Below are 25,393 nucleotides of genomic sequence, written 5' to 3'. Positions count from 1 at the left end.
GCAGTTTGCTGGGGCAACATGGAGCTAGGCTTGGTATTAGTTTGTGTTAGCATGATCTGTATGTCAGCAATGGTGCATAGCGCAAGTCAACCCAATATTTTGTTTATCTTGACGGACGATCAGGATGTAACATTGGGAGGGATGGTGAGTGCTTGCTGTGGTGAGGGTTGCCATAACACGTCATTTTTTTGCGAGTGCAATTTTGCAAAAATACGCTACAACTTACCACTACCAGTTTTATGTTGGTTTTCCTAAACTACATAACTCTGACGAACCCAGCCTCATGGGCGAAACACGGTTTTTATCGGCCGCTGTCAATTCTTGCTGCAGTCGTCTGCCGAGAAACGTATGACAAAGTTGTGGTTTTCGATTGCCTTGCAATTGTAGCCAAACAAATATGACATACAATGGAACGTGTTTATGGTACAACAAAGCGAATTCTACCAAAACTTTAAACAAATATCACTAGCAGTGTGGTTATGGTCATCAAAGAATGCGGTAAAAACATTAGTTTAATATGATATACTTGTTTATGAAGTCACAATTGCTTAACAAAGATTGCATGTTGTTGGTAAACAAACAACTATTTTGTCCTAATAAACGCGTCACCTTAAGTGCTGTCCCTTGGCTCGGTTTGACTACTGCGCCTTGTTTCAAGGCGGTTAATTCTTACCTTCATGGAAAGAAAGCAACCAAACCAGCTATCGCCAAGGATTGACGGTTTGGTTTTAATTATCAAGTGCGCAAGCTTTCTTTGTGATGATGATTTTCAGAGAATCGAAACATTTCAACTGTTCAGTTCATTGTTTGTAGATTTATTTTACCAAAACGTGTTTATCATGACTCGCAATCTGAGCATCTTTAGATACCCAGAGTCCCAGAGAATATTAATGACGTCATCGTGCATTGCAGACGCCAATGACCAAAGTGAAGTCGCTCCTTCAAGAACAGGGAAGCACCTTTTCTAACATGTTCACCCCAACTCCGATTTGCTGCCCCAGCAGAGCCAGCATCTTGACAGGTTTCCTTATTCAGACATGTTTTTAGTAATACTTTTAAAGTACACGCGAGACTTGTATAAAGTTTGCGTATTTGTCAAAACAAAATGTTTTGCTCGATTTTGAGGCATTTCATGTCGATGATTACGTCATTCACCTGCAGCCTCATTAGCATGAATGACGTCACAACTTTGCATTCAATTTAAGTTAGAACGTAACCACGCAAATCGCGCGCGTTTTGCTTCTATGGAGTCAAAATTATTTTATGACTTTGTGATGTTTCAAAGTTTAAACCAGGGATCCCCAACCACGGGGTCGCGAAAAAGGTTGCTGCCAGATCGCGAGAACACGCAGTCGAAATAACCGTCAAGAGTGCGAGTTGATAGATGGTATGTCCTCAGCCATAAAATTAATTAATTACAGTGAAAAAATTGGAGCCATATATATAGCATAGTATACTAATCCAGAAATTGATTGCAGCAGTTGCAAATAAAAGTGCTCAATGTTTAAAAGACAGAGCTAATGTAAACCATTATTATTTCAACTACAAAAAGTTTGCGCTACCATTGGTTTCATGTATTGCAAGGTACAATCATCAGGCGCATACTGAAAAACACATCAGCAGAAAATTAAAAGCTATACGTCAAAGGCATTTTTTTTATCAAGCAAAATTTAGAAATGTTTTTATACTATGTATAGTATAGTATATGTACAAACAAATCTCATCTACTGTATGTACTCTGCTGTATCTATCAAAGGCTGTCTGTTGTCTATCAATACCTCAAAAATTGTCAAAATTGTTCTTGGAGTTTACAAGCAAAAACGTGATCGATTAACCATAAAAGCAGAATTTTTGTGACATCACAGTCTCACAGCATCATAGTTCTGAGGTACTTCTGCTCCAATCTTCCACCAGAAGCAGAACTACCTCGGAACTACGATGCTGTGATGTAACAAAGACGCTGCTTACATGCGATCAATATACCCCAATTGTAGTGTGTTTGCAGGAGATAGAGCTAAACTCATTAACCGGTTAATGAAATCATTTAAACTACTGCGGCATTTCGAAACAAAGCACTTTACTTTGAAAGATAAACTCAGAAACATTTTGAACGAAGAAGACAAAACCTTTCCTAACTTTCTATTTCTTTAAAACTGTTTTTTCAGCAATGGTGGCAACTCAAACAAAGTTGAGAGGCAGTTTGGAGGTAGCCAACACCGTCTTCTTATCTGACATCACCTGCGTTGGACCATCTTGTTGCCAACAAACCATTCCAGCAGTCCTGTTTATACCTTGTTAAATATTGTTTATCCTACCATGTGTAGGTTACATCATCTCCAGGTGGCCATGGTTACATACTAGTGGTTAATGGTTATTCACCTTTGACCAAAAGTAATATTGTTTTAATGCTTGGTGCTTCTGAAAGTCTAACCAGCAGGCGACTGGCAGCGTAAAGTGTGTTAAACCGCTGTTAAAAATTAGATCAATAAGCAGTTGTCAAACTTGTTTTTTTTATTGCCGGTCCGCGAGGCGATTTTCATTTCAAAACCGGTCCGTGAGTGAAAAAAGGTTGGGGACCACTGGTTTAAACTAATATCTTGCGTTTTTCAGGTGACAAGGCTTCTCAACATCTTGTAGTAGCCTAGTTTGTAGACATCAGAAGAACGCAAGATATTATTGTCTCATTCTGTATTTATGATGTTGGTTGTGACTTTCTAATAAAGCTTTGCACCCTATCATCATCCGTTGTTGTGGGCTCCCTCGATAAATGTTCTGTTGGGGGCAATAAACACATCGAGATGTTGATCCAGATATGCTCCCAAGATTATAAGCTGTGCGCTTGTTATTGTAAACCTACTTTCCACACAGTTTTTAGAAACGATTGTGTTGCGTAATAAATACCTAAACAAAATAACATGTCTTATATCTATCTCCAAAACCTGACTCAAGAAATTTGAGCGCAGATTCTGATTCCCAAAATAACACTCGATCAATTGAAGTTTATACAGTAAAGATAGCACTGAGCAACTCGAGATAGCAGTTATCTTTGTTCCAGGTAGATTCTGATTCCCAAAATAACTCTCGATCAATTGAAGTTTATACAGTAAAGATAGCACTGAGCAACTCGAGATAGCAGTTACCTTTGTTCCAGGTAGATACTCCCACAACCACAACACTCTGAACAATTCTATCAGTGGTGACTGCTCTTCCTCTGCCTGGGTGAAGGGTCCTGAAAAATCAACCTTCGCCGTCTCCCTCCAGAATGCCGGATACAGAACTTACTTTGCTGGGAAATATTTGAATCAGGTGAAATATGTTGGTATTCTGTTGCATTTCTTAAATCAAAATCCAACCAGACACAGAGGATAAACTGACTTTTCATTACAACACTTGCAGCCGAGTCATCTGCATTGAAGATGTCTGTTGTTGTTATTACACTTATATCATACTATATACGCTGTTTATTATTATTGCTGTTTATTTGACTTATCCGTTGTTGATTAGTACGGCAAGAAAGCAGCTGGAGGACCGAACCACAAGCCGCCGGGGTGGAGCGAATGGTTTGGGCTGGTGAGTGTATAGCTTGGTGTGCTTACTGCGATGGGGGGGGGGGGGGGCACATACTGCGATTCAAGTCCAATCTTCGAACGACTCATCGTTGGGTCGCCCGCTCGTTGATTTGTTTCGTTGACTTAATCAACTTGCCATTGAGTTGACATTCTGTTGCTTTGCAGCCGTTGTTTCTAGTCGTCGTCATTTTATTTGTTTCTCAGCCGCCATCTTGTTTGCCGTCATGTGATGAATTCTTGTTGTTTTGCATCTACCCAGGCAGTTAATCATTATTTTTTACATTGATTCAATGTTTTCGGATTGTAAACAATGTAAATGACTGCTTTCCTACCTGGGTATTTTGTTTGCACTTTGGAGTGATGGTTTAACATTCCTGATGGCACGTGATGCATTACGTCATCACAATCCATCAGAACCAGCATCTCTTAACGCAAACTTCAACTAACCAGAGCAAATGAAGCAGACTGCTTCACGTTTACCGGTTCGTTGCTTTGCAGCTTTGATTCAACTACATTGAAACGTCAAACGGGGAGATATTTGCTTTCCTTCATCGTTGTATTTCGCATAGGAAAGTTGAAGAGGCACATTCTTTTCATGACTGTGTCAAAATGAGTTGACGTTTTGTCTTCACGTACCGATGTCTTCGTTCCGCACGCATAATAACAGTCAAAGTGCATCATCGCTATGTAACAAATATTCAAATTTTTTTGTTTATCTTTAAATTTTTATTGTTTCTGCATGATTTTGAGGAGTCAATAATGCAATTATTTGGTGACTTTAGCGAGAAACATAGTGAGAGATTTCACCACGCACGATATTCAGCCGATGCAAAGACGGTGTCAGGGCTACTGCCCAGGGCAATTAACACAGTTACATATGTGATAACTTATCACTGAGAAGTGAAGATACTTTTGATCATAAAAGAAAAGCTTGTTTAACGGTAGGCCTAACCTACATTTTGAAGTTCTTAATTCTTTGAAAAGGTTTTGTTGGTTTTAAAACTTGTGATTAACAAATCGCTGTATACTTACTTGTGATTTTCGTCTTCAAATAGATCCAACAGAAGATCACTAAGAGTCGAAATCTATTACCTGAGCAGCATGGGAGTTTTAAACATAAACAATACAGGTTGTCGTAAATATGAAAAGTGTGATTGTATCAAAAAGCATCGACGATGCAAAAAACTAACATGATTTTTGAACTCAGCGCCCCAAAAAAACATTAAAGGGCGTCAAAACAATGACTAACAAAAATAGAGTGTTACGTAGTAGTATACCAGACAGCCTAGTTTTTCCATTGATTCATCGTCTGCAGATCACCACCTCTTTCATAGAAAGCAACTACTACAATAGGGTGGAGTGAAAAAATTTTTTTTTTGAAATTTAAAAATCAGTAGTTTTCAAGTCCTGACAAATATGCCAGAAACAGTGGCGGCTGGTGAGCTGTGAAAGTGGTGGTGCTGCGGACGGGCGCAGCCCGGCCGCGTCTTCGCCGAAGGCGAGTAAAACGGCGGGGGGTCTGGGGGGCCCCCCCCAGAAAATTTTGAAAAATGACACTTAATTTGGTGCATTCTGTGCGCATCTTCAGCTCTAAATTGTAATGAAAAGTTAAGATAAAACTTTTGCGATTAGAACTTTATCATGCAGATGCAAATGTAAAAAATTAAATTTCTGCACTTTGCATATCTATAATTGGCTAAATCGCTGCTAGGCTGTTAAAAATTACATACATACAGCTCAGAAAAAGTTAAGGACTTAGATATTTATCAACATATTCCCTGGCTAACTTCCTTTTCTCTTCTATATAACCTCTTGTGGTATGTTGCCTGTATTGTAGCAGGGTAAGTCTTTGTCAACTTGACCAGAAAAAAGGGAAAATGTAACCCATGGTCTCAGATTTTAATGAAATTTTGACACTTTGCAAAGCAAGTCATTCTGAGAAAAATGATACCAATCTCAGCAAAATCGGTTCGGCGGTTTGTGAGATATGGCCATTTGAAAATGAGGTGTTTTTGCGTTCGCTCAAGCATGAAATTAGTAAAAGATTGGTACGACAAATTTTAAACGTAAATAAAACATACACCATTAATGTTACAAACTTCAAATTTTGTGAGAACTTAAGTTTGGTTAAAGTCAACACATTTATAAACTTTCAACAATTTTGGTCATGGTTGAATGATTTTGAAGACAAGTTAATATTGTTGTGGAATTGAAATCAATCAACCGTGATGTAACTTCCAAGCACTATACTGAAAAAGGCCCCTCTTCAATTTTTTCGAGTAATACATCATATGAAAGGTCTTGACTTCCCCTATACAGTGAAACAAAGATATCTTTGTGTATTTGAGAAAATCTAGGCGTAGTAAGTTGAAATGTATCATATACACAAAGTGGCTAAATTGATTGTTTTTATAATTGTTCGACAGTGCTTTGCTTCCCTTTTTTGCAATTATGCACAAAATATATACATTAGTAGGCATAATAGGTAAGTTGAAAGCTTTGAGTATCTTGCTTAGTCAATTAACCATACTATGACTACTGAAAATCAAAGCAAAGATTATTGAAATTCAATGTGTAAAATGTTTCACTTGAAACTGGTTTTTAATGATTGTATAATGTATATAGTTTAATGCCAGAAGGAAATAAAACCAAGAATACTAATAGAGAATTGGCTCTTTTTACCTAGTCCAAAGATGCAATTTAATCAACAAAAAAGGTTATCGTGCTTTGAGATATTGTAAGAAAAACATAACGATATGTATCACAAAATTTGTCAGCAAAGGATAATTATATTGAACTCTCATTGCAGTTTTGAACCATGATAACTTTTGGGCTGCTTTTCAATTTATAGTCCCAATTTAAATAATTAGGTCAAACTGGATATTAATGTATATATAATATATTCCAAAGCATATGTGTGACAGTAATTAATTGTTTATTAGCTGATCTCCAATCAGTTTGAATTTGTTGCAAACATTGCATGGAAAATTGATATTGGTCTTGAGTGGTTGCAAGGGTTGGACTGTCTACAACACACAAAACATGTTCAAAAGGGATCCAACATTCGTCTTTGTTTCTTGGCCAATGAAAAGATGGAGACGGTCAATTAGGGTGCAGAAAATTTATAAAGATGTCACCATTTTATGTGTCAACTTCCAGGGTTACTCCAACATACCACTTTCCATCATACATGGTTGCTACAAACTTTCCTTGATTGATGCTTTTGTTGCTGTACTTGGTATCAAAGTTGAAAGTGTAATCATATGTGAGTTCATTGCTTATTCTTTTGATGCCAATTTTAGACTTGTCAACTGGTTCAAAGGAATGAAATCCTCTGGTTCCTTTTATTGTACTTGCTAGCTTCCACCTTTCTTCCAGACGTTTTCTTTCATTCGTCAAATCTTCATTAAGAAGTTTTATGAAATGTATTGAAAGCAAATTTTCAATGCAGTGATCCATCATTTCATCTAAAGTACCAATTTGATGATGTAGAGGTCTTCGTAAACTTTCCATAGCTGTTGAACGCTTCACAGTGCCCCCAATGCCATCGTAAGGTGACTTACCATGACTTGTGGCATATTCAAATGCTGGTCAAAAAATTAATTAAGCTTACTACTCATTCTTATATCGCGAAACGGCAGTCAACATATTGGAAGAAACGAAAGGCTGAGCTTAATAGGGGTTCAGTGTTAATTTTATTAGATTTTAGTGAAAAGTACACCTACCGTTTTCAGGATGAGGTTCAAAGCTATCATTGGTGCCACAGCAGCTGCACTGTCCATCCAGCTGTATGCTACTACATAGATCAGCACAACAAATTGTGCAATTTAAATATATAGATAATATGTTTCTTTCTGATGATTTACGTCATGATGTTTCATTTGTGGATGTGGTTCAATCAAAAATTGTGGAATATCTAAAAAGTCAGCTGCCTGATCTGAAACAAATTGAGTATTTTTCTGATGGCTGTGCGGCACAGTATAAAAACTGCAAAATAAATTATAACATGTGCATTGTGCAATGTGCATGCACAAACATGATTTTGACCTTTAAACATCATGGTCTTTCTTTGCCACAAGTTATGGCAAGTCACCTTGCGATGGCATTGGGGGCACTGTGAAGCGTTCAACAGCTATGGAAAGTTTACGAAGACCTCTACATCATCAAATTGGTACTTTAGATGAAATGATGGATCACTGTACTGAAAATTTGCTTTCAATATATACATTTCATAATACTTCTTAAGGAAGATTTGACAAATGAAAGAAAACGTCTGGAAGAAAGGTGGAAGCTAGCAAGTACAATAAAAGGAACCAGAGGATTTCAATACTTTGAACCAGTTGACAAGTCTAAAATTGGCATCAAAATAATAAGCAATGAACTCACATATGATTACACTTTCAACTTTGATACCAAGTACAGCAACAACAGCATCAATCAAGGAAACTTTGTAGCAACCATGTATGATGGAAAGTGGTATGTTGGAGTAACCCTGGAAGTTGACACAGAAAATGTTGACATCTTTATAAATTTTCTGCACCCTAATTGACCGTCTCCATCTTTTCATTGGCCAAGAAATAAAGACGAATGTTGGATCCCTTTTGAACATGTTTTGTGTGTTGTAGACAGTCCAACCCTTGCAACTACTCAAGACCAATATCAATTTTCCATGCAATGTTTGCAACAAATTCAAACTGATTGGAGATCAGCTAATAAATAATTAATTTCTGTCACACATATGCTTTGGAATATATTATATATACATTAATATCCAGTTTGACCTAATTATTTAAATTGGGACTATAAATTGAAAAGCAGCCCAAAAGTTATCATGGTTCAAAACTGCAATGAGAGTTCAATATAATTATTCTTTGCTGACAAATTTTGTGATACATATCGTTATGTTTTTCTTACAATTTCTCAAAGCACGATAACCTTTTTTGTTGATTAAATTGCATCTTTGGACTAGGTAAAAAAAGCCAATTCTCTATTAGTATTCTTGGTTTTATTTCCTTCTGGCATTAAACTATATACATTATACAATCATTAAAAACCAGTTTCAAATGAAACACTTTACACATTGAATTTCAATAATCTTTGCTTTGATTTTCAGTAGTCATAGTATGGTTAATTGACTAAGCAAGATACTCAAAGCTTTCAACTTACCTATTATGCATACTAATGTATATATTTTGTGCATAATTGCAAAAAAGGGAAGCAAAGCACTGTCGAACAATTATAAAAACAATCAATTTAGCCACTTTGTGTATATGGTACATTTCAACTTACTACGCCTAGATTTTCTCAAATACACAAAGATATCTTTGTTTCACTGTATAGGGGAAGTCAAGACCTTTCATATGATGTATTACTCGAAAAAATTGAAGAGGGGCCTTTTTCAGTATAGTGCTTGGAAGTTACGTCACGGTTGATTGATTTCAATTCCACAACAATATTAACTTGTCTTCAAAATCATTCAACCATGACCAAAATTGTTGAAAGTTTGTAAATGTGTTGACTTTAACCAAACTTAAGTTCTCACAAAATTTGAAGTTTGTAATATTAATGGTGTATGTTTTATTTACGTTTAAAATTTGTCGTACCAACCTTTTACTAATTTCATGCTTGAGCGAACGCAAAAACACCTCATTTTCAAATGGCCATATCTCGAAAACCGCCGAACCGATTTTGCTGAGATTGGTGTAATTTTCCTTAGAATAACTTGCTCTACAAAGTGTCAAAATTTCATCAAAATCTGAGACCATGGGTTACATAGCTTGGTCAAGTTGACAAAGACTTACCCAGCACTATATTAAACAGAACGCCAAAAAAGAAAAAGCAAAACGTATGAAAAAAAATAGAAATTTATTGTTGCAGATCTTTTACTTGTGACAGCACTCATTTCACAGTGAAATACAGTGCTTTTTATGTCTTGAAAACGTCTTGTAATTAACTCTAGAGACGTAATGAATACGACGTAGCAACTCTGCGCGGTGTGCCGAGGGTCAATTTCGTATATAACAAATGAATATCGCTGGTCCCGACTTGTCCGTTGCTTATTTCTTTGCTTCAGATATATATACAATATACATGTTACACATCGATGTGGTGATATAAGAAAAAAAGAAAAGAAAAATACACGTTCAGGTCAGAAAACTACGAACATAACCATAGGTGACGCAAGAGAAAATCGCTGGACGATGACACTTTACCACTATTATGAGTAGGCTGCATGTCAGTCTTCCTTGTACAATGTACATGTCAGTCTTCCTTGTAAAATTACAAGCAACATCACAAAACTTCAATTTTTAAATGAACATCAGCATTTAGCATGGTACAAATCAGGTTATTCAGACTCTGGGCAGCGTTACAAAAAATTATATACATTTTTTCTCAATATAATTGAATTCTTCACCCCTGAGAACATAGGAATAGACACTTTGTTTATCATAATTGGACAAGAAACTAGTGGCAAAAATGTAAAACTTTAAATTGCGATAACTTGAAAACGACACAAGGTATCAAAAAAATTCCAACAGTTATGAAAATCATTCTGAATTATGTATATACCAAATGTGTAAAAATGAAGAAAATCTAAGAGATGGTGGTGTTCACCATTTGTTGAATTATAATGGAATGACTCTAGAGCATCAATCGTTAGTACATTACAGCAAACTTGGTGAGTGCTCACACTTTCAAATCCACATAAACCAAACACACCTCTATATAACTTGTTAACTTTCTTTTTCATTTAACAGAGACATTGGTCCAAAGGTGTGCGTTATAAAGAGGCATGCAATAAGCTCGAAATATAGCTTGTTTTACATCCACACTACAATGTTTGACAAACGAAGGCACATTATTAGCGGCACAATACAAAGCTCAGATTTGTTTTTTTACATCACTATTGTCACACAACATGTAATCAATAAGCACACCAATATATTTGGTTGACTGCACAAACTCAACGTGTTGACCTTGAAGGATCACAACAGAATCACATTGTAAGTTTATGCGTTTGTTACTAAAGCAAATGCAATGTGTCTTTGATGCATTAAACATAATATCATGAGATTTAGCATATTCGGAGCAAAGTGACAAAATAGCTTGGAGACCTTTCAAACTCCGGGCAAAACAACACATATCGTTAGCAAACATAAGATTGTTTAAATCAAATACTGTATAGTTATTACTATCTGAATCCTTAACAGCCTGTTTCACCTCAAACGGATCATCAGAAGAGTCTTATACAAATATAATCTTTCTATAATAGATTCTATTTGAATAGGACTCTTCTGATGATCCGTTTCAGGTGAAACAGGCTGTTAAGGATTCAGATAGTAATAACTATATTTGATTTAACTTGCTCTGCTTTGCTTTTTTGCTTAGCATTGAGCACTTTTTGTAGTATTAATAGTTTTCATTGTTTTAAGATTGTTTAAACATGCATGACCGATGTAGCGGCCTATTGATAATGCATTTAGTCGCTTTGTTAAGTCATCTACATAAACAGCAAAAAGATAAGGGCATAGGATTTCACCCTGTCTGACGCCGTGAGTAACTGTACAGTGTACATGAATCAGGGAAGGTAGATCCCCAATGTTGTATTCGCATGTGCTGGTTGTGGAACCAGTAACTTACATTGAAGTTCTACTGTACAGTACAAGGTATGGTTTGTGACGGTGAGTGCATTACGTAGGTACAGGTACATTCACGCACTGCGTCCTCAACATCAAGTCGATATCTTTTCTTGCTTTCAGTTTGTAATAGAGAAGGAAATCCTGATACGCAAACTCACTCAACGCAAAAAGAAATACAAATGCGAAGAGCTTTTCTGTTGTTGCTGAAAAGAATCTTTCTAATCCAGAACTGTGGAAATATAAATTCCTCCAATAAACTTTTTAAATTCCTCCTTGGTTACGTTTAAGTATCACAGTGGTATTCGGATACTGTATTCATGATTCCGATATCCATCCAACTTCCAAAGTTCTTGAATTCACTCCAAATCCAGAAAAATTAGTATGATTGCATGCGTGTCAAGTTATTAGCATGTAGGCCTACTACATCTATGAAAAAATAGAGAAAATGTTAATGCATAGGCCTATATTGAAATTGTACAGCAGATCAAAAACGAACCAGAGTTTTATCAAAATTCACTGCACAAAAAAATTGCTTCTTTTGTAAGTCCTGTACGTTTCGTTTATTAGAGCAGCCCCTATTGCCTAGCTTACAATTTATAAACAGTTGAACAGCTTTGTGACCTGCATACATTAATTTAACAAACAATAAGAAATTTACTTGCCACATATACTGTACAAAAAACTGTATGACAATAATAGCTTAATCTGCTGCTCAGCTTTCGTATCAACTCTAGCTAATTAGGTTGATCAACCTTAAAATTTACAGTTAATCAACAATGGCTTAGCAGCTTAATGTTTTATATTAAGCTAAATTGTTACTGCTGAATGCAGTTACTGGTAAATATTAAACTGCTACAGTATTGTATTCTGCCATCTCAAAAAAAACACATATTCAAATTCAAGTAGGCTTACAACACATACAAGTGAAACTGTCCTTCGCTGTACCAGTAGGCCTACCGGTACCTACTGTACTGTTATTACATAATGTTTGGCAAGAGGCTCATTTTCAGATACATACGCAATATCTGTACCGGTTTGTAGATCAATGCATCATCACAGAATTTATTTTTTTCAGGTTTTCATTAAATTTTATATAAAAGGCAGCTCAGTCATAGAGCTGAACAGTTTGGCCACACAGTTCAAGTGTGCCCTGTCTCTAAATAATTTCCCAACCGCTCACTCGCCCTAGCAGTTTGGGATATGCGCCTATGCCCATTGCCAGACTATCCACAGTAGGCCATACATAATACATACTTTTAATTTTATTCTTTTTTCCAAAAAGCTGTAGCCCAGTAGCCCACTGCAGCCAACAACAGGTAAATCTCTCTACTTCGAAGTGTTGGTTTGGTTTGGTGGCGGTGCTGAATCAAGGTTGCCAGATGTTTTTAAAATTCCCAGTCCAGTTGCTACTGAAAAGTAGCCCTCACAGGAGATAAAACAAGCCCAAAAGTAGCCCTAACTATGACAAATTCGCGCAAAATGTAGTCAAAATCAAAAAGACATTGGTAAAAATATAACGAAACCAAACAAAAAAAACCAAAACTGCTAAACTTTTCCCGCGACTCTAACACAAATATAATCCAATTCCGCGGGAAAACCGCAGAACTGGCAACTCCTGGAGCTGTCCTGACACAGCTCCAAGATCATCCCCATCTTATCATTCCAAGGCAGCCAAATACGTCATTGTCACATGACTTTTATTTGGTTTGTTTGCTTTGATGACGTCGGGGTCCTGGAGCTGTTTTAGTCTTTGCGCCAGCCAAAGCGTCATCATCAAAAAGCAGTCATGTGACAATGAGGTACTTCCCCTATCTTAGAAAGCGTTTCCAGTTAACAGAGCGATAAAGTTGGAAAGGTCTACAAATCTAAAGGGATTAATAAAAATAATGAAAAATCACAACGTTTGCTACATTTCTTATAACGTGAAGAACGAGGGAAAAATTTGGTGGTGCTGCAGCGCCACAGCACCATTACACGAGCCGCCACTGGCCAGAAACACCAAAAAAAATGAATTTGGGGGGTTGCCACCATTTTCCAGCCGGCAACCAGCCACTAGGTGTCTCAGATAACCCCAAAACATAAAAATCTTCATAACTTTTGAACCGTACATGCTAGGAAGATGGTTTTGGGTTTAAAAGAAGCGGAAATGCCATGTTCCTATCTAACTTCTAAGAACTTTTTGTTGTATTTTTACAAATAATGAAGTTATTGAACAAAAACCGAAATTTTACCAAATAGAAACAATAGCCTATGATATTAAGGAATATTCTGCCATTGTTCTGCCACAATCACAAGTTCATCTTCGAGCTCCGTGCCTTGAAGTGATTTATAAAGCTCATTTGCAATTGTACAACCCCTGCCGTCAGTGTAGGAGAAAGGTGAGTCAGGTAGTACTCTCCTGGTTCACCTACAACAGATATGTTCTTCTAGCATTAGTGATCTGTACTGCTTTCCGTTTGGCCCTTCCAACCATTGTGAGTGTAGCATCTTTTCGACCATCGAAGTAAATGGCATTTACTGAATTAAAATGCTGCTGCTCGTCTTTTTGAAGTTCTTTTCTACAGCGTTGCCTTTCTCTTCGCAGCTTGCTCCGATCGATCACATAAGCTTTATCAGTATCTGTGATGAGACTAACATCTTGCAACACGCTATTTGCAACAGCAGCACGGTCTAACATTTGATATCTTTCACTCATCCTTGCAAGATCTGGCCATTTCTTTCGATTTTGGTTACTTTGCTCAACTGTGAGCGTAACTGCATCTTCAGATTCGGATGAAGATGCAACAATCGCACTTGATCCAGACTCATATTCAGATAAGTGGGCAGTTAGAGATGTTCATGGTTCATCATGTAGTAATGAACTTGATGGTATGAAAGGATTGACTGAACGGCGAATGAACATAACATCAGATTCATTCAGTGGCACAGAGGTATCAAGGCATTTCATAGCTCGGGTACTGCTCTGATCTTCATAAAAATTGTAGTCATGATCGGTCATTCTAAGCTTGTGCTCTATTTCTAAACTCCACCTTTGTCGCGGGTCTTTACAGAATACATCAAATAACGTGTCAATATCAGACATAAAAGTTTCCTCCTTTTTCAAGAATGTATCTGTTTGTTTCTTCTTTGACCAACGATCCAAAGAACTGAAGTTTGTCACCAAGTCATGGATTTTTTTGGTAACAGTTACATAATGTAAAGAGCACACATTGCACCATACCCAACATTCAGTAAGTTCTTTGGCAACAATATCAGCAACATCCACAGTTCTGAAATTTTTTAAAGTGAATACAGCGACGAATCACATCCCGTTTTGTTGGTAAAATACCTTTGGGAAAACCATCGATGCTGGAAAATGTGTGGCCACTGTGTAGCACTTTTATGGTAGTTCTTCATATTTCCATGAGAATTGAGAAGTTGAAATAATACAATCACAGTACAATTACCATTTACCAGTAACACACTTAAACTTAAGTTAGTCTGCATACTAGATTAGGATTAGGCAACGTTTGAATCCTCAACAAAACCATACTACAGAGATGTCTGCATTTAGATAGGCTACGTATTGCACTATGATAAGTAGTGATGCACCATCTGAGGTAACATCTACTATTCTACTTCATATAATCACCCTGACTTCATAAGATTTATCCAATACCCAAGGTCATGAACTTGATCATAGGTCACTATAACACAAATTGCTGTGATTGGTCAAAATAAAATTATGATGGTGAGGTGATACCTGACTAGGCTAAATGCATAAGTACAATCGCAGGAGTCAGCATTACACTGTTTTATATAAAGTCTGAAATCGATTTCGGCTATCTTCAGTCAGCTTATTCGAATAGAATCTATTCTATTTGTATAAGCTTCGGTCATCTTGAGTCAGCTGAATCAATATTTTTCCTAGAAAAGCAAACATTATCTTTGCATGCTAAACAAACTACTCTACAATGGCAGAATATTCCTTAATATCATAGGCTATTGTTTCGCATATGGTAAAATTTCGATTTTTGTTCAATAACTTCATTATTTGTAATAATACAACAAAAAGTTCTTAGAAGTTAGATAGGAACATGGCAATTCCGCTTCTTTTAAACCCAAAACCATCTTCCTAGCATGTACGGTTCAAAAGTTATGAAGATTTTCATGTTTTGGGGTTATCTGAGACACCTAGTGGCTGGTTGCCGGCTGGAAAATGGTGGCAACCCCCCAAATTCATTTTTTCTGGTGTTTCTGGCATATTTGTCAGGACTTGAAAACTACTGATTTTTGAATTTCAAAAAAAAATTTTTTTCACTCCACCCTACTACTACAAGGCCGATTGAAAAACAGGTCAATCAATTATTCGAACAGGCCATTTATTACAACCTTGTGGCTGATCAGCGTTGGTCACTGCATTGATCGTTGAAGACGCAGAGGGCACACGCGTATGCCTATTTGCCTTTTACACGCCGCACACACTGAGATGGATGACTGTTGCTACTGGCGAAATATGTTTTTGGAAAAGTCTTGAAGGCTAGTGTGGAGGCTACACCGGTATGGTTAGCGAAACACAATGCTCGCTGTTCTATAGCGAGTAGTCACTAGTCAGGTAGTACTGACGCCAGGAAAATCGCTCCTAAACAACAGGATTGTGTGGAAAAAGCTCCAATCGAAACCAATCCACACAGTCCCCACCCCACACTCGTGTTGCCCACAACTTTGTATTGCCAGTCGTCTGCATTCGATGGCTAGCAAGACGAATGTCGTGCTCTTCGCGTTTATTTATGTCACAATTTATCACATTGCCGACGATCAGCAGAAGTTTAACATTTCTAGACGTCAACTTAACATTACAATTTGCCCACTGATCGACTTCTGTTCTTCGGATCACGAATTTTTCCAAAACAATTTCCTGACCAGCTCGAAAATTTAAAATCATCAAAGATGGCACCCCATCGTTATACAACGTATAATTAACATCGTAAACCTGATTTTGCCGTTTTGTTTTTTTGAGTTGATAACGAAACCAGTCTTCCGAGCCAAATGAAATCTTTCAAAAGAAACCAACTCAACAATGCTGTAAGTCTTGGGGCAGATGGAAGAATAAAATAACAAAATTTCATTGAATGATAAATCATGAAATAAAGTTTTGAACGCGCAATTCAAAGACAGTTTTGTGTATAGCGGCACCTACAGTAGTAGATGCAGTACTTTACAAGCAACGACACTTCAACTACCAGTTGCACTTCATCAACCTCGATGATCCGGCTACTGATCAGTTGTTCAAAGCCTGTACATTTAAAAGCCTGGTATGCGAAACTAATGGGATTAATAATTGTAGATAAAACGATTCAGCCTAATGCTGCGGATTTGTTGCGGTTTGTCACAATCTTTCGAAACAGGTCGTGGCAAGCCGCTATCGTCTCAAGCCGCTATCGTCTCAACGAACCCGCAGCATCAGGGTAAAGCGATGGTTTATCTACAGCTGTGGAATAATTACCAATCATGTCGCTAAAGATCTCAGTCCATCACATGACTGGATTAAGCTCCCAATGATGATGATGTGAATGGATGAAGATCAATCGATTTTACGATAAATTTCTATAAAAGTTCTGTCAGACTTATCGCATCTTAGTCATACTGGTGATTGGAATGATAACTAAAACGACGACTATTCATTATTAACGATAATAATTGTTGGCTCAAGAAGATGTAAGACACCTTGACTTGACATCATCATGCAATGCAAGGGAAGCCATTGTAGGGGCTGTTAGGCTTGGATGCTGTCTTTGAGGCTCCGAAACATTTCTCATGTTTATTGTAGAGATTTGGGTCAAGCTTGTTGCTCCTAATTTGGGTACTATTGCAAAGTTATATAACATTCTATGTTGTATAACGTGCTAGTTGATGGTGCGTTTCGAAAATGTGGATTCCACAATGCCAGACCATTGTTTGTCATCAGTGAACCGTGAAAGGTTCTCTTGGTTGATTATGTCTACGAAGCAACCAGGAGTCAACGGAGGTGGAATAGTTGTTACCACGGTTCCACTTCACTGATTTTGTTTGTGTTGTCTGCAACTTATGACGTCACATACATTGCACAGTCTGTTACGTGACTTGATGGTCTTGTCCCAGGCAACAAATGATCCATTTGTTACATTGATGTAAAAAACGGTTGATTCGCTGCCTGGTGTGTGACATCAAACTAAATCGCGTTCGGAACATGGTGGACATTTCGCTTAGGGTCTGCTACTATTCGGTGAGTCCGATTCGGTGAGTTTCTAACCTCTAACTCCTCACCCTAAAACGGCAATGATAATTAGGCTACAGTATCCGATAATTAAAAAAAAAAAAATTGAAAAAAATTACCGAATAGTAATCGGACTCACCGAAACGGGACATTCCGTTTCGCTTAATCCTTTTGGAGTGCTTCGCATCTTTCAGTTCACCACAGTGCGATGCTTCTCTTATTTGCGTAAGAACCTTAATTGAATATTTTGATGCTATAATAGTTCTGGATCTGACATTTGCTGAGAACTGATATATTACAAAAAACAAAGTTGACTGCTCTAAACCTACACATATGATGATCAGATCGTGATATATCCATGAACGTCTTAATGAAGGGAGGTCTCTAACGAACTGTCACGGTGATTGGTTACGAATTTCTGAGAAAAACAGGCACCTTCAAAATCCGTCATTTTTTTAATGTAACAATGACGAATTTTCCTGTTGTGGATGTTTGTCCCTCAAACCGCAATGAGGTGATTTATTTTGCGTAAAATGCAGAAAATCTGCATTCGGCACGGCTGCTTCGGAATGTGACTATGCCCGATGATAATCCGTTGTGTACACTCACTAGTCACTACCCTGCACATTCATTGCATTGCTAGAAGGCAACTTATGGCGGTCGAGCCAAAAACAGGTTTTACTGCATGTGCACCTTGAGATTATTTGGCAAGACAACTTTAACCTGAACCTAATAAAACTTTACAGTATCATTGCATAAGTGTCACGGTAGCGTTTATTGGGAATGGCCGCCCGCGAAACGAGTTATGTAATTCAATAATTTTTAATCTTTTTTGTGCTACGGAATATAATGGGAAAAAAATCTTGCACAATACCAAGCAAAAGTTGAAAAAAGGCAAGAAAACAAATCACACCTATCGATGATTGTGCTTTTACAAGGTGATGTTTAGCTGTCGCTTTGAAATGTGAATTGTAGCCTACCTGTCCACAATCAGGCAATTGTTTACGTACAGTCATTGCACTTGAATGAATACATGATACAATTGACACATGCAATCTTCTTTGGTGTAGTTAATGATCAATAGAACCTTCCAGCGCTGACAGCGGAGTATGTGCTGAGAGTAAATATTTTTTGCGCTCACTGCATGAAAACCATTGATGTGATTCACTGAGAAGCATTCAGTTTTGCACAAGATTACTCCCCAAAGTCAACTTCTGCTTTATCACTCCAAAGCATCGGTTGCTTTGCCTGGATTTCATTAAATTATAACTTAAAGTAATATTTTGTTTTCTTGCTATGGCCTTGTTGAGATCAGGAAGATGGTAATTCGCAAATCAGCACAAACGGCTTTTCCAGCTTTCCACACGGGTTTCCAAAACATCCTCTGCATGTAAACATACATCGCGACTTATGTTACCTCACAATTGTGGAGTCTGATGGGATTCCAATGTTGTTACAGGTTGGCAATTCCCAGTATTACAACTACACTGTGTCCGACAATGGAAAGCCTGTGCATCATGGTGACAAGTACGCTGTGGACTACTTCACCGATCTCCTAGTACGTACAATCGTACATACATTGCTGAGTATCGTTGCATCAAAAGTTGCTATTGCGGATTGGATAGTCGCCAAGTGTACTTAGGTGACGCATGGATGACGTCACTAGTTTTTCACCACTGTTTTCACCACGTCACTGGTTGTGTCGTCTTGTGCAGGGGTCACCAAACTTTTTTCTCTGAGAGCCGGATTGCTGCGAGATTAAAGGCTGCGGGCCGGATGCAAATTGCGAAAAGATATACAACTATTTAGAATCTCCACTGACTTGAGTTGAGCACAATAAATAACAAAGTCAGTAGTGGAATAGGAAAGTTGTGATGAAAATCGAAATGTTGCTGGAAAAGTTATCCCCTGTTGCAGTGGCGGCTGGTGAAGTGTGAAAATGGTGGTGCTGCGGACGGGCGCAGCCCGGCCGTGTCTTTGCCGAAGACGAGTAAAACGTCTGGGGGGCCTACCCCAGAAAAAATTGAAAAATGACACTTAATTTGGTGCATTCTGTGCGCATCTTCAGCTCTAAATTGTCGTGAAAAGTTAAGATAAAAATTTTGCGGTTTGAACTTTTTTCTTTTGTTGGTTTCGTTGCTGTGTCTTATTTCCACTATATCGTTTCTTTTTTTATTAAGACAAGGAAAAATAAATTGGATTGGTGAATTGGCTGTAGCCATTATTGTGACAGAAAGCGTTGCTGAACACTTTTGCAATGTATTGTTCTGCAAGCAATAAGTTAATATAGGTTGGGGTTGGGGAATGGGGAATCGCCAAACACAATTAATTAAACTAAATCGGTTCTACAAAATAGTTAAAAAAGAACCAAATAACCAAACCCCAAATATGTAGACAAACACCTTTGAAAATGGGCAATTTTTTTGAATTTGGCGATAAAACCGCCAATATGGCAACCCTTGGCGCGCTGTTCAAGACAGCGCCAAAACGACGAACGTTAGCATTGCCAGACTGATAAACTACGTCATTGTCGCGTGACTTCGACTTGGTTTGTTTGCTTTTATGACGCTCGCGCTTTGGCTCAAGGAAAATCGCAGCGCCTCACAGAGCGAAATCATAGCGGTCAAGCTTGAGTGGAAGCCATGTGACAACGAGGTAGTTTCCCTCTCTGAGAAGGAGTTTCCAGACAACAAAGGGAAAAGTTGGAAAGGTCTGCAAACTTAAACAAATTTAACAAAAACAATGAAAAATCACGATGTCGACGTGTTTTACGGGCAAAATGAGCCCAAAAAATTGGTGGAGCTGCAGCGCCACAACACCATTACACGAGCCGCCACTGCCCTGCTGTGATACACTACAGGGCATTTTACACTACAGCTGTTATTTCCGCAGCACGTGGCGGGCGAGATGAAATCAGTTCGCGGGCCATAGTTTGGTGACCCCTGGTCTTGTGGATCGTGAGTTGCTGCTTTGACGGTTGGTCATGTTTAGGATCCTGTTGCATTAGGAAAGCGTCATTTCTGACTTGGTAATCTTTTAGTTTGTATGTTTGCATGCGATGTCCCGATGCTTCGGGGACCATCGCGATGTTGTGCGCTAATTTGATTGTGACGCAGGCGAATAAATCGGAAGAATGGTTGAACCTTCATCATAAAAGCTACAGTGGGAGCCCGTACATGTTGATGGTGTCCACCCCTGCTCCGCACAGCCCCTGGGATGCCGCTCCACAGTATTCTCAACAGTTCCTGAAGTCAACAGCGCCACGTGGCGGCAGTTTTAACAAGCCAGGCAAGGTATGAGGATCGTTATAATGCTCCGTCAGGTTTTGGCAGAACACTTAAAGGTATGCCTGAAGGTGGACACGAAGATTGGCTTCCTTGCCTTCCCGTCCACTTAATCTAAATCTTCAACCCCTGGCTGTAAGCCTGAATACGACAAAGTGAGGCTGAAGATGCTCAGCAGTGGCTTGTGATCAACTCGCCTGTTTTGAAAAGCATTTGTTTTGTTCGAAAGGACCCCAGTTCGGTTCTTCGACATTGGCCACATGGCCAAGTTGTTTTTAAAGAAAAATCTGCATTTATCCTCATGAGTTGCCTCTGAGCGCAAGTGCCGTGAAAATTCCACGTTAAATACTTTGGTGATGGCTGCAATGCAATATATCTTTAATATGTATGTCTTTGTTTCTGTTATTGTAATAGGGCAAGCACTGGCTGATCAGGCAAGCCACCAACCCGATGGTGAACGACTCCATTATGTTCCTGGATAACGCTTTTAGGAAGAGATGGCAGACTCTTCTATCTGTAGATGATCTGGTAGCCAAGCTGGTTGCCCTGGTTACCAAGCTAGGCCAGATCGATCAAACCTTCATCGTCTATTCCTCAGACAACGGCTACCACATGGGTGAGTGTCCTGTGCTGCTTGTACGAGCCTCAATAGAAGGTTGGTAGAAAGTTTTGTTCTTTTGTTCACCACATCAAGTGAGCAACAACGCATGAATCAACATAATTTATTGAAATAGTAGGAAGAAATAACCCTAACCTGCCACGAGCTTTCAAACACTAGAAAGTTTTGATGTACCGGTTCTATGAAAGTTCGAATCGCAATTTTTTATAGCAGTAGTAGTTGCGCACGACACTTTCACTCGTTGTCTTCAAGCGAACACGTTTAGGAACTGGCTGAGGAACAACAAGCTTCACGTATGAAAGTGCCATACAAAACTATTAAAGATGAAATTAAAAAAACTAGTTATGCCAGAACTGGAAGCAGCTTTCTTGTAGAAATATTTTAACGGAAACTGTGAACATTCCAGGACAATTCTCCCTACCGATAGACAAACGACAGTTGTACGAGACCGATGTGCGGGTTCCCCTCATCATTAGGGGGCCAGGGGTGGCCAAGAACGTTACTCGTCATGAGCCCGTACTCACCATCGACCTCGCCCCTACTTTTGTCGATTTGGGGAGCATTGGGCGAGGTAAAGCCCCAAACTTGATGGACGGTGTTTCCCTCGTGCCTTTGTTCAACGTGAGTTACTGGTTTTGTGTTAATCGTTGACTAAACCTTAAGCCCGGCAGATAAAAGGTGTGCTAACAAGATTGCACCTCATCGGTTGATTTAGGGTTAAAAGATCTAGTTGCTTTGGCGTCAACAAACAAATAGAAACGTCACTACACGGGTGAGACCGAAGAGGGGTGAGACATCTTCGTCGTAACATGGATTGTTGCTTGCAACTTTTTTGTCATCAATCAACTTTGATTGGTATCTCAGGCTTCGGTGACACCAAAGACCTGGAGAACCGACTTTCTGGTGGAGTACAACGGTGAAGGGGACACGACCCCTCCGCCCCGTTGTCCCTCAAAGTCTCCCGGTGTGTCGGTGAGTTGTCTGATGGTTTGTTGAAAATACAGAAGTCACTTTAGCAAAATGCTAACTTTAACTTCCAACTTTAAACAACAACATTTTATTGTTCCAGCAATGCTTTCCTGACTGCGTGTGCGAGGACGCCTTCAACAACACGTACAGCTGTGTTCGAACCCTGGACGTTGGTGCAAAGCGAGATCTCATGTATTGCGAGTTCACAGACTCGGAAACGTTCGTGGAGCTGTACGACCACAGCACTGATCCCAATCAACTCACCAACATCCGGCACACAGCCGACCCGCAAGTGAGTATTGTTATATCACGAGCCCGCCTCCCCCCCCCCCCCCTGTTGCCTTAAACCAACCCTCCTCCTCCGTGCGAGCCGATCAACTGCAGCCAGATCCTTGTATCGTATTCCATCCAATTGACCGGAAGATCTTGTTTTGCATGATGAAAACACAGGCTGGATGCTCCTCTTGTTGGTGGTGAAGTACGACCTGCGGCCGCTGAAGGATTGAAGCGTTAACGCGTTTCGGCTTATGATAATCAAAGATGCGATTGATTGACGTCATCGTCTTCTGTGGTCATTACTCGCGTCGGCTTCTAAAGGAATCACTTTTTTGAATTTTTGTTTATTGCTTTCCAGATTCTTGTGAAGATGAACAAACGGCTAATTGAGCTCGGGGCTTGTTCGGGCAAATCCTGCCAGGTGCCCACCCACATGCATGGTATTGTAGGGGAGACTGGTATTGTGGGGGAGACTGACAAAGAAATGTTTTGGAAACTTATCCGTAACTTTAAATTTTCTCGCGAGTTTAAAAATATTCAGTCTCAAATAAAGTTTGATAACATTCTGTAAGACTCGGGCGGGTTGCTTGGATTTGAGGCATCACTCTCCCATCCCTATATTTTCACCGCCCGGTTAATTCTTCCATCATCATCCCTCGGTTGCTTTGCTTCCTTCGTAGTCATGGATGAAACTGAAGATGAACATTCCTAGGGGGACGACACCTTGCAGCATAATCGATGATTACGGTCGTAGCCTAGTCGTGAATTGAACTTGAAACTCATGTCAATAATCTCTCGACATTTCCTCCTTCCATATTCCGTTTTGAAAGTCGTCTTCGAAGATAAAGCCACCAAGCACGAATCGATTGTTGATGGAATGTCGCCATTGTTTGCGAACAACCTGGAACCATCGTTCGCTGCGCCCAATCAAGCGCTTATCACCGGCAAACCTTGAGATAGTCGCTATATGTGCAATTGTGAGATGTCGGTAATTGAATTATATGCTCGTCATCGTTTGCGCCAATGTCACCGGGAGGTCACGTGTAGTTCTGAATTCTTTGTGTTTAATGAATTGTCGCTGTTTGCCGTGTTTCATGTCATAGCCCAACAACACCAACATCCCGCCATGTATTTCTTATCACCAGCATTTGTATGACTAGAAGACGTTGGAGAGGGTCGTCAGACTCCTCGGCATACGACAACTCAGCAAGTGCTTCAACTTAGCAAGTACATTTCAGCTTCTGCCAAGTCAGCAAATGAGATTTACGTGGTCACGTCGGACTTGCTTGGTCATCGCTTGTCAAACTCATTTTGCTGACTTGTGACATGCCAAGCTTCGGCCTGCTCAGTTTCATCATTTACCAACTTCAGCCACTTGCTGATGGCCACTTGCCGCATTATGGCAGCAAAGAGCCGTTAATAACCAGGACTTAAGTCTCCGACTTCTCGGTTTATAAATGACCGACTCCAACTACAGTGTTGTTAGATTTCTCTGAATATTTTGTCCTTTTTCATTTTTTTAAAAATTAATTTCACTAAAGTTGTAAGCAAAATTGAAACAGCAACTTTCAGAAAAACTTAACCAATTGCAATATTTCTATTTTCTGGTAAAGGTTTAAGTGCAAAAACAAGAAACAATATTTAAAAAAATGTATTGCAAACAAAAATTTTATTGTTCATCGTTTTGTATCAAGTCGGAGTTCGCCGTTTTTTTTAACGACTACGGGCACGTCAAAATCCTTCCGACTTCGCAGTCCTACTTCCAATCGTATAATTGCGAACAAATCTGACTGGTTTACACAAGTCGCACCATCTTACGAATATTTCTTGTTGCCATATTGACCAGATACCGACACAGAAAAACTTTACCTGCAAACTCACGCTTGAGGATTGCTTTTACCTTATTCTTAAGTTTTTGTCTTTGACATTTGATTCCATGCGTTTGTTGATTTTATTGTTTACATCAACTCCCCTGTTCGTGTACATCATCTTAGGCGGCATTTTTGCAGGTTTCTTAGCAGGGGATTTCACTGACTCTCAACCAAAGACGAAAATTTGGTTTGCTTTTTTAATCACTGTTTTAACAACATGACCATGAAAGTGTTGCACGTGTGTGTCTTATTCTAAAGGCGGGGTTGGCCTAACTTGTGTCTCTTTTTGTATGAATTTCTTGTGACACAACCACAGTCGCCGTTTGAAGCCACAAGAACAAGTTGCATTGACACAAACTTCCTGAATACACACAACCTGATGATGCAAAGATTCACAAACGCTTCAAGTTTCCACGGCAGCTTTATAAGGAATCTGATGGCACGAGACCGTCGGGCGATGTTTCTAAAGATCACGAGCCATGTTTCGTTCTTGTCTTGCTTCCGGACTTCATCCAATGATTTCTTCTCGGCGTGAGAAGTGCGATTTTATTGTATGCGCTATTTTGTATTTCTTCTATTAGAATTATAATGTCATCTGTTTTATCAAAGATGCTTACCCCCCCCACACTTGTTTCTGGGGGAGGATTGTAGCAACTTCCAACAAGTTTCTTCTGTAAACGTGATTTTCAAATCGTGGTTGCGTCACAATCTTTACATTAAATGAAGTTTGTCATCATTGTATTGATGTGAAGATAGTTTTTTTTCAACGGTATTGCTTAATGTGAAGTCTCCGGCGATGTTAGCAATTCTGTTATCTGTCCGTTCATCCCGATGCCGGTTAGATTTGTGAACGAAGACACAGCAGGATGTGAGCGCAAGGGCAATTTTCTCATATTTTAGTGGATGTGACATATCGCTGACAACTCTCGA

At 39.0% G+C, this 25,393-nt stretch overlaps 1 protein-coding gene across 2 annotated transcripts; it reads left to right on the top strand.

Moving 5' to 3' along the window:
• The first annotated feature begins 9 nt into the window (after window positions 1-9).
• LOC145767600 (N-acetylglucosamine-6-sulfatase-like) lies at window positions 10-25,337 on the top strand. 2 transcript variants are annotated; one of them, XM_082579452.1, is made up of 11 exons: window positions 10-144; window positions 913-1,021; window positions 3,152-3,306; window positions 3,505-3,570; window positions 18,904-19,002; window positions 20,561-20,737; window positions 21,143-21,344; window positions 21,754-21,968; window positions 22,212-22,319; window positions 22,417-22,608; window positions 22,951-25,337. In XM_082579452.1, the coding sequence occupies exons 1-11, from the start codon at window positions 19-21 to the stop codon at window positions 23,161-23,163; spliced, it is 1,662 nt and encodes a 553-aa protein (XP_082435578.1). In that variant the 5' UTR covers window positions 10-18; the 3' UTR covers window positions 23,164-25,337. The 2 variants fall into 2 exon arrangements, with proteins under 2 accessions (XP_082435578.1, XP_082435579.1); XM_082579453.1 differs by lacking the exons at window positions 18,904-19,002; window positions 20,561-20,737.
• The last annotated feature ends 56 nt before the right edge of the window (window positions 25,338-25,393 follow it).

This window comes from Aplidium turbinatum, chromosome 3 (genome assembly GCF_918807975.1).
Source record: "Aplidium turbinatum chromosome 3, kaAplTurb1.1, whole genome shotgun sequence".
NCBI classification, from domain to species: Eukaryota; Metazoa; Chordata; class Ascidiacea; order Aplousobranchia; family Polyclinidae; genus Aplidium; species Aplidium turbinatum.
Note: the sequence above shows the minus strand (reverse complement) of the source record. Positions and strands in the feature narration are given on the sequence as shown.